Here is a 16,111-nt window from a genome sequence, read left to right as displayed (position 1 = left end):
AAAAAGACTGCATAGCATAAAAAATAGGAGATTTAAAAAATAGATATTTTCTCTGGAGAAATAGGGAATGTGTTGTTTAATCAAGAAGATCAGAATGATCTCCAAAAATATCAGTTGGACTTTCCCTTTCCCCTTCACTTCAGGTTTAAATGATGACTGGGAGTCATTATATCAAGAAGCTAGAACTTTTATTTTTGAGACTCCATTGGACATTGCATTATTATTCTACACATAAGTTTCCATGTTTTGACCAGGAAAAGAGTAGCATCATAGATATTCACTTTTTTTTTTTTGATAGATTTGCAATGAAGTAGAAAAAAATCCACCCATCCTTTGGGAGATGTGCATAGAGGCTGAACCGGCGTCTTCCTTAGTACTGGGTGAAGTTGGCTGTGATATGCTCATGGTTGAAGGGTACATAGTCGGCAACCCCTGGAAACAAGCAAAGTCACATGAGTTGATGGGAGCTACATGTAACCACCTCCACAGGGAGCCTCCACCCCCAAGGATCAGCCCATTAAATTTGTTAGAAGGGCAAAGTCATCCTAGAGAGACATGGGCAATTTGATTAGTATGGAAGGAACAGGGAGTTGAGATTTAAGGAGTTCTTTTTTCTAGTTTCTAGGTTGCCATTTTGTGGACCATGCTTTGGGTAAGCTCCCTTAGGATGTATAAGCCTCTTTCTCTGCATGTTTAAATTTTGTTAATATATTTACTCCGAAGTGTTATTTTCAGAATTAGAAATAATAATGACTGCTGGGTGCCTAATATAGTATCTGACACATAATGATTGTGCGATGACTGATGGTCATTATTAAAATGGTTTCTTTAGGACAAAGTTATAATATTCAAGGGAGAACCTCATATTCATTTTTGAAGATATTGTAAGAAAATACAGTTGTATGTTGACATTTCTTATCTTGCAGGACAGGGTAGAGGATGGTAATAGCCATGACCTTTCAGGGACAAGCAACAGAAAGAACAGCAATTCCAGGCCTAAATCTTTTGGGATTTCAGAGGCCATTCTCTTTGCTATTCTTTGTCCCAGGGAATAAAAGTATTTATCGGGCATGAAAATCAGCCTGATTTAAGTTCCTAGGGCAATTTCTTGAGATGAACATGGTAGGAAAACTAATAATATTGATGACTACCATTTATGAACACGTGACATACAAAAGGCACTGTATTTATTTCAAATGATTTAAATGATTATTAGATGATTTCTAATCCTCATAATAGTCCACGAAGGCATTACTGCTATTTTCATTTTATAGCTGTGGGAACTGTGGCTCAGAGAAGATATATTACTTAGCTCATGTAGCTAGAAAATACGAGGAGTTTCTAACCAAGGCCTATGTCATTCAAAGGGCTTTATTATGTGTTTTTGCTGCAATTCCAAATGCTGACTAGCAAGATTTTTTAAAATACATGATAGATGTTAAGGAAAACATCTCTCACATTGTAATAGTGGATAATGAAGCTGCTTTATCTTGACCATGACCTTGGCTCTGCCATGACTTTGTTTGGCGCTACGTGTCTCTGCATGGTGACAGTCAACATCAGGTTAAAACAGGTAGCATCATGCTTAGGCAAAACTGCATTTCAGTGCTCTTTAAATTGGAGACTATTTTAATATTTGTGTAAAAACTTTAACTAATGTTAAGGCTTGCCCAAGTCTGAGTTTTATGCTTTCTGTTTTCACACACAAGCATGCACACACAGGCATCCATTTTTTTTGGGAGATTAAAAAAAATCCATTACAGCAAATAGAAGACAAAGAATGAATTTTGAGTGCAGCTATTATACAAAACACATTTGTCCTAGAGTTTGGAAACTTGGTTTGATTATCTGCTCTCACATGCTAAGTGCATGCCTGTGCAAGTCTCCTCTGTGTCTCTGAAACTTAGTTTCCTTCTCTGTGACACGAGAGTCACAAATATGTACAGGATTGATCTATCTAATGGCAGCATCCATGCATATACACACACGACACATGCCTATACATATATCTAATTACTGTATTACAACTACTGTATATATACATACAGTCTCACAGTTATTTACTGATTGAATGAACAACAACAACAACAAAAGAATCAAGAAATGTTAGCCTTTGAACTACGGAAGAAGTGCTTATTCCTTTTCTTCTTTTACCTTCATTCAAAGGTGTTGTGCCACTAAGGAACTGCCAGTATGTCTTGTGATTGACATTTTCAGCAATGTTGTTGATAGAAGAGATGACAAGGCCCCAAGATGTCATTGTGGTTTCAAATCTAAGAAAAGAAAAATCACATATGATTACTATCTCACAGTAGGTCAGGAAATAAAGAAGTAAAATGAATGGACAGAGACATCCTGAGTACTTTAAAGGTCAGATAAAATCACGCTCAAGTGAGAAAATGTGAATGACTAATGAATATGAAATTAACTCACTTGGAATTAAATGACATTAACGTGAATGGATTTTTTAAAAATTAAATCATATCTGTGTCATTAATGCAATCATGGGCTACAATGTGCTGGTTTTATATACAATTAGAAATATTTTCATCAAACTGTTTAACATAGCCTTCACGGCATTTTCTTAGTGATTGTGTTAAGACATTTATAGTCTATGTTTAGTAAATTTCACATGTACCATGTAAAATGCACTGTAGTTGTGGTCCCACCAATCACCCTCCCTCCACTCATCCTCCCCTCTCCCCATCCCTCCCTCTCCCCCTTCTCCATATTCTTGGGCTATAATTGGGTTATAGCTTTCATATGAAAGCTATAAATTGGTTTTATAGTAGGGCTGGGTACATTGGATACTTTTTCTTCTGTTATTGAGATACTTTGCTAAGAAGAATATGTTTCTACTCCATCCCTGTAAACATGAAAGAGGTAAAGTCTCCATCTTTTTTAAGGCTGCATAATATTCCATGGTTTACATATACCACAATTTATTAATCCATTTATGGGTTGATAGGCGCTTGGGCTTCTTCCATGACTTAGCAATTATGAATTGGGCTGCAATAAACTTTCTGGTACAAATATCTTGGTTATAATGTGGTTTTTGGTCTTCTGGATATATACCTAGTAGAGGAATTGTAGGATTGAATGGTAGGTCTATTTTTAGATCCCTAAGTGTTTTCCAAACATCTTTCCAAAAGGGATGTATTAGTTTGCATTCCCACCAGCAGTATAGAAGAATGAATTTTTTAAACACCTATTAATAAGCAAATGAAAAAATACAACTGTGCAACAATGGGCAAATAATTAGATGATTATTGGAACTAATATCTAAGATTGACTATTTGGAAGTTATGGAAATTGTATTTTTTTTTATTGTTGGGGATCATTGAGGGTACAATAAGCCAGGTGGAAATTGTATTCTTCAATAATCTTCAATAATAAGGGGAAAATACATAATACTTAGTGAAATCATAGTACACAAAATTGGCATGAAATAGCTATCTATCCCATGTACATGATGGATCACAACTTTTGCAATATGCATAGAAAAAAACATCTAAAAAATTATAAAAAATATTAGCAGTGGTCAGGGTGTGGGATGATTGTAGATAATTTGTTTTCTTTATGCTTGTTCCAGCAAAATTTCTGCTATGTGCATTTATTAAATTTACAATTGGAAAAGGGAAAATCAGGCACAGTTAAAGCTAAGCTCAGAGAAGTATAGTATATTCAGAGGGGTTGAGAATGAAATATTCTTAAAATGCAACTTTATCTTGACCTGCCTGAAAAAGTTAGGGAAGTTATGGAGCTATGGGCTAGGCAGAAGACACACTGTGCTCAACAGAACCTGGTGGAATAGGTGCTCATATAGTATCACCCAGTGGCCAACTTCCTTGGCTACTGTCCATATTCCTCTTCGATGTCTCTCTGCAGAATTTAGATCTTTTCTTCTGTTCTTTGAAAGTATCCCCTCTTTCCCTTTCCACGAGTTAGTGTTTCTTCTTTATTCAGTCTGTGGCTTAGATTTCTCCATATTTCCCTACCACTTCCTCTTTTTGCAAACTATGAACATTTCCTAAAGTTTAATTTTCTCCTCTGTGATTTATTTCTGTATTCTTCCCTTCCCTGACAGGAGCATAGAAAGAATGTGAGCATCAGAATCAGCCCAATCCAGATTCAGCTCTCAACTGTATTTGTTACACATTATATGGTCTTAGGAAAGTTGCTTAGGTTTGGGGGGCCTACAGGTTCTATCTGTAAAGTGGGAATAATGAGATCTGTCCTGTGGTTTCATTGTCTGCATGTGTCCGCCTCCTGTTACACAGTTCCTTACCTTCAGTCATCACCTCCATCAGATGACTGTCTAATACTTTTTGCCTGTCCTGACCTCTTTTCCTAGAACTTCCTCTATACCTCCCAAAGCCTTCTAATATTTCTATTTTGAACATCCCCCCCATTAAACTTGTCTAAGGAATTAAATCTCTTTCTTTGAAAGGTGTTCTTCTCAGACCTCCTGCGAATAGTTCTGAGGTTTCTTGCTCTTGACCTCCACATCCAGAGCTCCACTCATGGAGTCCTATGGAGGTTCCCTTGGCAAGAGTCCTTTTATCCTAGATAAGGTCTGCATCACTTCATAGCTTTACCAGTATAGTCATGCCCTAGCATATAGCTTTGTCTTCTATTCTCTCCACTCAAGTAACATTTTACAATGTGGCTTTTCTTAGGCAAAAGCTTGCAATGCTTTCCTGTAAAATGAAGCCCAGTCTCTGAGTCACATATTTCAGGCTTTTTATAGGATCACTCAACTTACCCTTGAGTAGATGTCACTCACTTAATTCAGTCGTGAATTCTCTCCTCTTGCTAAGCTGACCTGTTTGCTGACCCCAAATTCCTTGCTTAGTTCAATGCAAATGTTTCATTTTACCCATTTCTTCTTTCTACAATAACCCCTTTCCCACATTTTCCTACATATTACCTATTCCTTGTGGTCCAAAGCCATGGAGCCTTGTTTTTTTTTATTAAATCATTGCTGTGTACATCAATATGATCATGGGGCACCATACACTTGGTTCATAGAATATTTGACACATTTTCATCTCATTAGTTGACATAGCCCTCCTGGCATTTTCTTAGTTACTTTGCCAAGACATTTACATTCCACATTTGCCAAGGCTCACATGTACCCTTGTAAGATGATCCACAGTAGACTTTCTCTCCTCTGAATTTATGTTTCGTTAAAAACTCCACTGCATATTGACTTGTATTATTTAATTTTCCATGAAGCTTTGCCTACTTACTAGATCACAAGCTCCTGGAGAAGTTGTTAAATAAATATCTGTTAATATACTGCTCTGTAGGATTGCAAACTAAAACCGCCCCTATGGAAAGAAGTGTGGAGAATTCTCAAAGAACTGAAAGTAGACCTTCTATTTTAATCCTGCAATCTCATTAATAGGTATTCATACAGAAGAAAAAAAATCATTTTACCATAAAGACATTTTGCACTAGAACACTCTTCACAGCTTAATTCACAACTGCTAAGATGTGGAATCAATCCAAGTGCCCATCAACACATGAATGGATTAATAAACTCTGGTACATGTATACTGTGGAATACTATTCAGCCATAAAAAGATAGAGACTTTGCATCTTTTGTGTTAACCTGGATGGAGTTGAAGAACATTCTTCTTAGTAAAGTATCACAGGAATGGAAAAGCAAGTATTCAATATATTCAATGCTAATATAAGACCAATAGATCAGTGGTTCTCAACCTTCCTAATGCTGCGACCCTTTAATACAGTTCCTGTGGGTCACGACCCACAGGTTGAGAACCGCTGCAACAGATAAACAACTATATGCCCACCTGAGGAAAAAAACACAATTAAATTCAAGTGGGGGGGAGGGGAGAGGGAGGGAGAGAGGAGAATTGAGGTACTCTCACCTATTTGACATAATGAAGGGGTATATGGCATACTCCCTTGGTAAAGGGCTCAACTAACTACAACCTGAATTTTGCCTAACAAATGCAAACAATGTAACCTAATGATTTGTACCCTCATATTACTCTGAAATAAAAATAATCTTTTAAATTATTTTAAAGGAAATAAAAAGTAAGAAAATGAAGGAGGGAAAGAGAGAGAGAATTGGAATTGGGGTTAGATCTAGACAGAGTGGTGAGCACCACTTGTAACACTCACTTGAACATGGGGTTTCTGCGCTGTGCTTCTTCTAGGACAACAAGCAGCACCGATCCACTTTTCACGCTGACATCCATGGTCACATTGAAAAGCAGTTCTACACCCCTCAGCTGGTTATTTATGGTATATATGACAGTGATGTTGGATGCTGACGTGGGGACAGGGCTAAGATCATTGGGTAGAGTTGGTTGCACATCATCACCTATAAAGTGCAAAAATTTCTGTTATGGGTGCAAAATCTCTGTTTTTGGTAACTCACTCAAGAAAACATTTCATGAAAATAGTTAAGTTTCATACCATTTAACTAAATACTTGAACAACTAGTACAGAATCCTGGCAAGGACTCCATGGCCACCTCATCTACTAGGTATATACCCAGAAGACCAAAAATCACATCATGACAAAGATATTTGTACCAGAATGTTTATTGCAGCCCAATTCATAATTGCTAAGTCATGGAAAAAGCCCAAGTGCCCATCAATCCACGAATGGATTAATAAATTGTGGTATATGTACACCATGGAATATTATGCAGCCTTAAAGAAAGATGGAGACTTTACCTTTTTCATGTTTACATGGATGGAGCTGGAACATATTCTTCTTAGTAAAGTATCTCAAGAATGGAAGAAAAAGTATCCAATGTACTCAGCCCTACTATGAAACGAACTTATGGCTTTCATATGAAAGCTATAACCCAGTTATAACCTAAGAATATGGGGAAGGGAGAGGGGGAGGGGAGAGGATGGGCAGAGGGAGGGTGATTGGTGGGATTACACCTGCAGTGCATCTTACAAGGGTACATGTGAAACTTAGTAAATGTAGAATATAAATGTCTTAACACAATAACTAACAAAATGCCAGGAAGGCTATGTTACCCAGTGTGATGAAAATATGTCAAATGGTCTATAAAACCAGTGTATGGTGCCCCATGATCACATTAATATACACAGCTATGATTTAATAATAAAATTAAAAAAATAAAAATAAATAAAAATTAAAAAAAAAATAAAGTTGGGAAATTATTGGAAAGCAGCCTAAGGAGTTAGATGTATGTGGTAGTGTTTGGTATGATTAAGATCAGTTTGCTTGATTTGGGTCTCTGTAGAATCTGAATTGAGGTAGATAAGGAGGCTGTTAATATCTTCTAGTCTTAGGAAGTCCATGTAAAAGAGATAATGTTAGTATTATATTAGAAGGAAGAGTTTGAGGAATCCATACCAAACACTAGTTATCTCCCAGATGATAAAATTTTTATGCAGGATGTCTCACTTTCTAAATGCATATTTCTGCAAAGGTTGAATTTTAAGTGTCGATTTTAAGGTTCAATTACATAAGTAGTTGAATAAAATAAATGTATTTCTAATTAAAAGTAGCATGCCAAGTTTCTACCTCATCTTGTTGACATGCTGTGAAAAATCAAGCTTTCAAACTTAGATCTTTAAGGCTCCGCTTAAATGTGAACTCTGTTCTTGTTTTAGCCTCCCACACAAAATCAACTATTGGTCATTACTTTTCTTCTTGTGTTTTTGCACAGTATATGGTTTCAAGTTCTATTTAATACTTATACCCTTCTTCCAAATATTGTAGTATTTGTCTACATATCTGTCTCCTGTCTTTGTAAAGAGCAGAATGATAAGATATGTACAACATTTAGTGGTACATGTACATTTGTGAAGTAAATGGATGAAGCTCTACATCATTTGGTTGTTGGGACCATGGATCACCTCCTTCTCATCGCATCCCACAAAATGCTTTGCCCATAGTAGGTGCTTCACAAATGTATGCTGAGTGAAGTAGCATAGGGCTGAATTCGGAGGGTGGGGTGGCTGTATGATGCTAGCACACACTCTTGGGGATTGGAAGTCAGGCATGCTCTAGCCACATGAGAATAAAGGACATAAGATGACTATATGCCACATTTTATTCCTTGCATAAGTTGCTGGCTTATGATATAAGCAGAGGAAGATATTATAAAAGTTCTTACCAGGGCTGCAAGTCACCTGGGGCACATCTAGGTACGTCTTGCCTTTCAGTGAAGGGAGGATTTGGGCAATGGACATGGGATTATGGAATTTGCCCTGTTTAATCTCATAAAGTACCATATCCATCGTCTTCTTGCAGTTCCACTCCTTGTTAGGTTGCTCAGGTGTTACAGAGAGCGCCTGGGACAGGATGAGAGAGAGACAGAGAAAATGGGGAGAGAGAGCACATTGACTTAGGCTTAGCCGCTGAAAGTTTGCCCTTATACACCTTACAAATGACAGACTTGATCACTAACCATGATCAGGCAGTCACCTCGAGTTCGAAGCTATGCAAAGTTTGGAACTAGGTTTGTTTGTCTTCTTCAGTGCTACATCCTCACTACTTAGCACGGGGTCTGTCACATAGGAGTCACATAACGAATATCCGTGCAATGACCAGATCTAGGGAACACTATTGCGCTGCTGTGTTTACTGACAATTCTGGGATGTAGAGTGAGGGTGAGAGCTGGGCGAGGTGAGCTCCAGAGGGAGTTTTAGTGTAGGACAACCTGACCACATGAACAGGGTAGACCTCGAGTTTTGCATTGTCATGCACACTCTTTGGTGGATTTCTCCCTCATTTTGTGATCTTCTCAGGACTGTTGGTCAGAGGCTGTACAGGGTGGACTCATGGCCTGGGCTGTGCTGATGATAATGTACCATCCCCTTGGTAACAACTACTGGGGGACATATGCACTTATCAGAGTTCTTCCCTGACATAGAGACATTGGGGAGAGATAAACATGTTGTTTTCCTTGATGGGGTTATTCAACAGAGGTCAAATACATCTGAGGTCAATTACATAAACATTGAGCTGTCAGTGACCATCTTCTGCCACTTCGAAGAAGCCAAGGAGCGGGAGGGAATGAGGAAACCAGAATGAGAGGTAGAAAAACATTTGTTCCTGATACCATGATTTGAGTCTTTCTTCTGGTTATTCCTAAAACCACCTAATCCAGCCCTGGAGTTCCCTGTGTATACGGAATAGTTAATCTCCATGTTTTTCTTGAGCAAAAATGACTTGGGTTTCTGTTACTTGAAAAATGAATCTTGATTACTAGACCAAGAAATCCACTTAACTTTGCTGAATTTTATATTTCACGGGTAAAATTGAAATCATAATTTCTGCCTACATTTTGGGGAGGTCATTTGAGGTGCTGAAGAGCTAATGTAGAAAAAGCATTCATAACGTGTGATGTGGCTACTTCTGTTTACCACTCCCTCCCTTTGGAGTTGTGCTGTCTACAACCACCAGAGAGTTAATGGGCTGAGATTGCTGACAACTGATTCCCCTGAGGCTTGGAATGGGAAATGGGAGAAAAGAGAGGTGAGTCAGAATGGCTCTTTCATCCAGGACCAGCAGTACAAAAGCCACACAGCTGTGACCAGCATGTCTGTCATTGTTAACCTTGCAACTGTTAACCTTGGCGACTGTCAACCATGGCTCTGGACGGAGGCCACTTCACAAGGCAGTGTGGTTTAAAGGGGCCTCCGGTAGGCACTCCTCAGCAACAAGATCTTGTTTACTGCCATATGCATCTCCCAAATTCCACTAAACCTTGGGATTAAAATTACCAATGCCAGCAATCTAGAGGGGAGTAACAGTATGCTGTTAGAAGTCACTAGTAACTTTTCAAGAAGTTTATCAGATCCCTTTCTAAGGTTTATCAGAGGAAACTTGAAAGCAGCTAGATGTGGATGGAAGAAAGAAGAGCAGCTCCTGAACCGACAAAAGCCTCAAGTGTGCCTTTGGGAAAGGATAAGGGTTCCTGGGCTTCTTGAAGGGCACACACGTCTTGGATGAGAGTGTGCCAAAAGGAGGTTTAAAACCATTACTGTTCTTCTGGGAGAGACCATGGATCATTATTAAGTATGACATCATGCCTGTGATTTTTTTTTTTTTTTGCATGCTACATTTTATTTAATCTGGTTGCAATCTTGCTATTATGGGGAAAATGAAATTCAGAGAATTCATTATTGGTCTGAAAAGGTGCCAGGTCTGGGATTCCAGCCCAAGTTGTTATTGTTCCAGAGCCCTTTGATTTTCTACACCATAATATTTTAGGTTAGAAAAGGTTATGTATTAGACATCTGGTGAATTCAGATTCAGGCTGCCTGGGTAAACTCTAGATAGGGGCAGGAGAGAGAAGAGAAAGAGGTCGAAGACCCTAACTAATAAGAAAGCCAGGCAGCCTTTGGTGTCTGGATACGGGTGAGGTCCTGCCTCTTGATAGCAAAAGCTTTAATTTCCCCATACAGCTTATCAGAGTGTACCTAGTAGGTGATAAAATTCCCAGCAGAACTCACAAACCAAATTAGCAAAAGTCAACACTTCTCCATCCAGTGCTAAGTTGAAGCAAGGTTATTTCAAGTAAGTCACACTCCCAAACCATCTTATTTCCTTTTCATACTCTTTTTTTCTTCCACAAAATTTTATAGACCCAAGTCCTTGGAATGCTCTTGAACATGTATGATTCATCCATGGGGAAATACAAGTTTTTGTTCTATGACAGAATCTCATTGACCATACCATTGGAGTGAGAGCTTTGTTTTTACTCTCGTGTTTAACATGGACTAATTCATAGGCTGTTTATGTCTTTTTCTAATTTTTAATGTGTGGGATACCTATACCAGTCTCTATTATTTCCTTTAGGAGACAGCTTCTTTCTAATAGAGGTTCAGGGACATATTAGGTTTCAGGGGGCATCTTAACTTTATGACTCTCCCTTTCCCACACTTTCTGAGCTGGGGAGTTTAATGGTGTAGTTTTTCTATTAATCTTTTCTTAGTTTGGATAGAAGATTTGGCCACAGATGGCTTTTGAATTTTTGATTCTAGTTGGTTATCTCTGCACACTCTACTAGTGCATGTGCCTGGCATGAAGGATGCTTTTCTAATTGGCTGGGGTCAGGGATGTGCGTTGGATTCAGACTATAATACCACACCTTACAGAACCCACGCCTGGGAACGTGTAGTAAGGAATTATAGGATTCAGTATAAACGTGGCTACCACACAGACCTGGCTCTCTCACTTACTAGGGGATTTCGTGAGTCAAATTTGGATCATTTTCACTAAGACTTTTGAATAAAAATATGTCTTTCTTGGATCAAGATAAAGGGCTTACTTGCCTGGTAAGACTGACTCAGAAAATTCCATATTTTTTAAGGACCCACGTTAGTATTCTTATTAATTATACATCAAAATTTCAATAGGATATAACTATTATTAAAGACCTGATAATTTTTTATAATAAAGTAACAAATTTCTTTCTCTACTTAAAAATTTTTTTTTTCCCAAGGAAAGGAAGTGAGTTAATTGGGAATTTCACACTTTACCCATAAGGTGGGAAAGGAATTAACACTCACTGCATTTTACCAGGAGATAAACTGAGGAACAGGCACTACAAGAAATATACTTCAAGCCATTCCAGCTGGATTTGCACAGAGATATTGTCAGATGGCTGGAATCCTGATCCCACAATCCAGGCTGCCTGGCACAGACCCGACCAGGAGCGACCGGGATGTGTTTACCTGCATGGCGAGGCCGGTGCTGTAGATGTCTCCGATGATGCCGTTGGTTTTGATCCTTATGCTGAGATTCTCCACGATATCCTTTAGTACCTGACCAAACAGGGTTCTGTAAGCTTCCTCTGATCCTATGGGGAGCTTGTTGTACATACAGGTCAGAGCCAAAGTTGCCACTGCTCCTGTGTCTGCGAATCACAGGAACGTAAGACATCACAGTCACCACCACAGCAGTACGAACAGCTAGTGTTTACTCAGCATACATTGTATCCTGGTTATATGATCTCCTTTACTCCTCAGGACAACCTAAGAAATAGGACCCGTAGTTATCTCCATGAAAAAGATGAGGAAAGGGAGCCCCAGAAAAGTAAGGTAACTGCTCAAGGCCACACAGCCAGTAAGTAGCAGTGCCAGGACTGAACCCAGATGTCTACAACTCAACAGCTCAAGCATTTAACTAATGTAGACCGGCAGTATCTTCAATCTCGTGTCTCTTGCACTGGTGTTTATCTTTCAGGATGTCACCAATTCTCAAAGACCCTGCCATTGCCACCAGTCTGGAAAGCCCCTAGGCCATCTCAGCAGAGCAGGAGCAACCTCTGTTCTGGCCTACTTCAGCATTTGTTGCTTATACCCGTTTTGCAATCTTGGTGCTCCCTACTGTGTTCCATTGTTACTGTGAACTCTTGGAGGGTGGGCATGCTGCATGCCCCTCAGCACCCAGCACAGGGACTTTTTCATCATTTGCATGTCATACACATGTGTGGACTTAATGACCGAGCTCTGGGATGACAAGACTAGAACAAACAAAAGACTTGGCACCTTTGATTCCATCGCTCTTCCCCTGCCTACCCTAATCTCCACCTGAAAGTTGCATAACCTCATTAAGGGTGGCCATATTATTGAAACCCAGAAGCAAAGAAGTCCAACTTTCCTGAATAGGCAGAGATGGTCCAGCAATGTGTGACGTCTGGATGGGACAAGGAGACCAGTCTGCCCTTGGTCTACTGGGAGGGTGCTAGAGGATCTGTTTACCTACTTGTCTGATAGAAACTTAAATAGGAGAGGCTGCTCCTTAGAGGAGAAAGGAGCAAAGGAGAAAAGGGGACTGTAAATGCAGGTTGTGACAGGGGTCCTGGCAGAGAAGGGATCACTCTACATAGAAGAGTGGACAAAAGAAGGGCACTGTGGTGTTGCAGGAGAAAAAGCAGCCACTCACAAGCACACCTCCTTGTAGAACCAAGAAAAAATGAGTTTCCAGAGCTTTCTTGAAGGGGAACATCATGGGCTTGGGATTTGTAAATTAGCTATTTAATAGGAAAGATCTGGGTGTGATAAGGAGAAGCACTGAGAAAAATGGAGTGTGAAAGCATCAGTGGTCATTAAAGAGGGGGTACAGGGTAGGAACGAGGCAAGACATTAAATATTTAATTTGGGAACAACTCTCTGACTTGGGTGACATGTTTATTGTTCCCAGTGGAGGTTCTGCAGCTCCCGGACATTTCAAACATCACCCTTGTTGCTGCAAGTTACCATCTCCCTCTCCTTTATGTCCCCCTTAACTCACATGCCCAACGAAACTTTATTAAGTAGCCTCCATCTGCAGACATGGTCCTCAGCTCCATCTCCACGTGAAGCTCTCCCATCCCACTTCCCAGCTAGCTCCCCCAGTCAGTGTACTGTGCCTCCAGTGTTCCTGGTTCAAGGCAGTGGTGACCTACTCACCCACGTTGAAGGGAGAGGAATTGGCTCGCAGGGTCTTGGCAAAGCGAACTGCTATTGGTAAGGTGGCCTCGGAGTTCTTCTGGCACAGTGCCAAGATGGCCAGACCAGGCCCGTAGAAGGCTGATGCTTCAGCATTAGGGCCTCGTAAGGGGACAGAGAGCCTTCATTAGACTAACATTGACGAGGACATTCGTGAAGAAGGAACAGCCAAAATTTTTAAATAGAAATTTTTAGAAAACCCATCCCCAAAGAAAGACACAGTATTGGCAAAGGGTAACTTCCGTGTTGCTCAGAATAAGATTGCCACCTGGCATTTGCATAGAATAAAAGGAATGATGCTGTCTTCTGCAAGATGATGGCCTGACAAGTCTTTCCTTGGGGTCATGGTCTTTTCTAGTTCATTTTGGATTGGAAGTGAATCTCTCACTTATAGGATGATCAGAGGGACCAGAGTGAAGGGTACATTGTGTCTGTTTCCCAACTTCCCACTCTCCTCACCTCCCCTTCCCCTCTCTGGGTTTAAAATTCCCGTGGAGGACCATGCTCCTCACTCTCCCCGCTCTTCCAATGAGGTCTTACTTGAAGGTGCCCAGTTCTCCATTTGTTTTAGTAGAATTGATACTCTATTCCCAGGATCTCGGCAGGAGGAGGTGAGGGCCATAATGGTGAGGGCGAGTTGACCAATGGTTAGGTCTGCAAAAGAGAGAACAAAATAGACAAAGGCATTTGCGGGGGAGAGACCACAGGGACCAGGGGTGAACTCTCCTTCTTCTTCCTTTTTTAAGATTAGTAGTTGAACATGGATCTCTGCTTTTTATCCAGTTTGATGTTTTATCATTTTGACGTTTTAATAGTGTGAGTAGTTTTATGATCTGTCTTTCCAAAGGAAAAAATATTTAATCTAGTAGCCTCTGAACAAAGCGAAGACTATCAAGAATCCCTGGTATCTGATTAGAAAAGCAGCACGAATATCTATATAATCTTATACAAAAAAGTTTACAGTTACAAAATAATTTAAGCTTTTGAGCCTCAAGACAACTCTTGGGAGGTAGACAGAACAGAAATTATTTATTATTATCATTGTTATTACTAGTAGTTGTAGTATTGTTATTAGAATCTTCTGGAAGGTGAGGCTGAGAAGGATCAAGTGACTTGTTCGAGGTCATAGAGCTAATAAGTGGTGAGCCAGGACTGGAAGCCCGTTCTCTTGTCATCTAGTCTAGAGCTCTTTGTGCCTGACTGGCCCCCTCTGACTTCCCACATACTTCTTTCCAGCTAGGTTACAGGTATATAGGGCAAGGTGTGTGGATAGTTAAGGTATAATCAGAGGCAGCAGTGGAGTGGGGGGACACAAAATTGGGATCTGGGGGTGGCGAGTGTCCTGCAAGATTCGGGAGCTTGGGGAGGAGCTTGCGAGTCTCACCAGCCATGTCGCTGGCCATGAGCTCGTAAGTGAGGAGCTTCTGGGCCTCCACGTCGTAGGCTCCAGCCAGGTTCATGGCAATCAGGACACTGGGGTTTGGGTAGGAGGATGAGGTCACTGAGTTCTCCATGAGCACTTGTATGCCATCCACCATGGGCTTCTGCGCTGCAGAGACAGCTGAGGAGAGAAAAGCCATTTACCAATCCCTGAACCCTCATCCCTTCTCAAAAACACAATTCCTGTGTCTTTTTTGCCTTTTAGGAGAAAACTCCATTAACCTTGATATCCTAAGTGACTGAAGAGAATTGGAGAAAACATTTACATTTTTCTTTGGAGGCCAGTTAGCCCATATATCTTCTCAAATAACTCATGTTTATAAGAAAGTGATTTTTTTAATTTAGTATCTCCCAGGAATATGGCTCATGGCATTTCAGAAGATGTCTAGCAACTTCCTAGAACTCACTGATTTCCTTGCATCCATTTCTTTTTCTCACTCTTGCATGAAGATTTTAGGATATGGTCTGTCCTCAGCAGGTGCCAGCTCTCCCTCTGGTAGTGGCGCCTGGTTGCAGTAGTCACCAAGTATCTGTCTCTGCATCAATGACCATCATTCCTGCAGTGTACTGCAGACTCTCATCGGCAGACCTCAGCTTCTCCTCACGTAACCTCTCGTTGATAACCTTGGAAAAAACATCATACTTACAACAAGAGTTCCTCTGGGTCTGGGGACTTGTCCCAGCCATAGCCCAGAGAAGGCTCAGGAGGTGGAGGACAAACCAGGCCATCTCACTCCGTCTGTTCTGTCCGCGACTCCTGATCGCAGGTGCCAGTATTTGCAAGTGGAGTGTTTCTCAACCTTCTCTTATATGTGCTTTCCTCTCCTTCCCTGATATGACTGATTTCCATTTTCTTATCTGAGTTTACCTGCTGTAGACCCTCCAAGGTGTCTGAAGGTGACTTCTAGGCAGGCAGCTTAGTCCCATGGGAAGAGGACAAGTGAGGGCAATGACAAGAAAGTGCCCTTTTCCAAAATCTTCGGTCATTACATTGTAAGTTTGGCTAATGTCCCAGTATCAATAAGATTTCTCCCAAGTCATCTTATATCCACTCAGACCACCTCCTGCCTGGTTATCAGCAACCGTTTCATGAAGGGTTGAGTGATCGATCTGCAGGCATCAGCTCATTTTATGGTCCAAGATGTCTGCTTTGCAACATGCTCTTTTAGGCTCCTTTAGTCCTCCGGTAAGGACCTGCCAGGTGGAGT

At 40.5% G+C, this 16,111-nt stretch overlaps 1 protein-coding gene across 1 annotated transcript; it reads right to left on the bottom strand.

Moving 5' to 3' along the window:
* Positions 1-370: 370 nt before the first annotated feature.
* CBLIF (cobalamin binding intrinsic factor) lies at positions 371-15,632 on the bottom strand. Its single transcript, XM_053561329.1, has 9 exons — positions 15,551-15,632; positions 14,848-15,024; positions 14,004-14,117; positions 13,425-13,565; positions 11,706-11,887; positions 8,138-8,315; positions 6,154-6,355; positions 2,155-2,273; positions 371-432 (listed from the first exon to the last, which is right to left on the bottom strand). The coding sequence occupies exons 1-9, from the start codon at positions 15,630-15,632 to the stop codon at positions 371-373; spliced, it is 1,257 nt and encodes a 418-aa protein (XP_053417304.1).
* Positions 15,633-16,111: the final 479 nt, after the last annotated feature.

This window comes from Nycticebus coucang, chromosome 14 (genome assembly GCF_027406575.1).
Source record: "Nycticebus coucang isolate mNycCou1 chromosome 14, mNycCou1.pri, whole genome shotgun sequence".
Taxonomy (NCBI): domain Eukaryota; kingdom Metazoa; phylum Chordata; class Mammalia; order Primates; family Lorisidae; genus Nycticebus; species Nycticebus coucang.
Note: the sequence above shows the minus strand (reverse complement) of the source record. Positions and strands in the feature narration are given on the sequence as shown.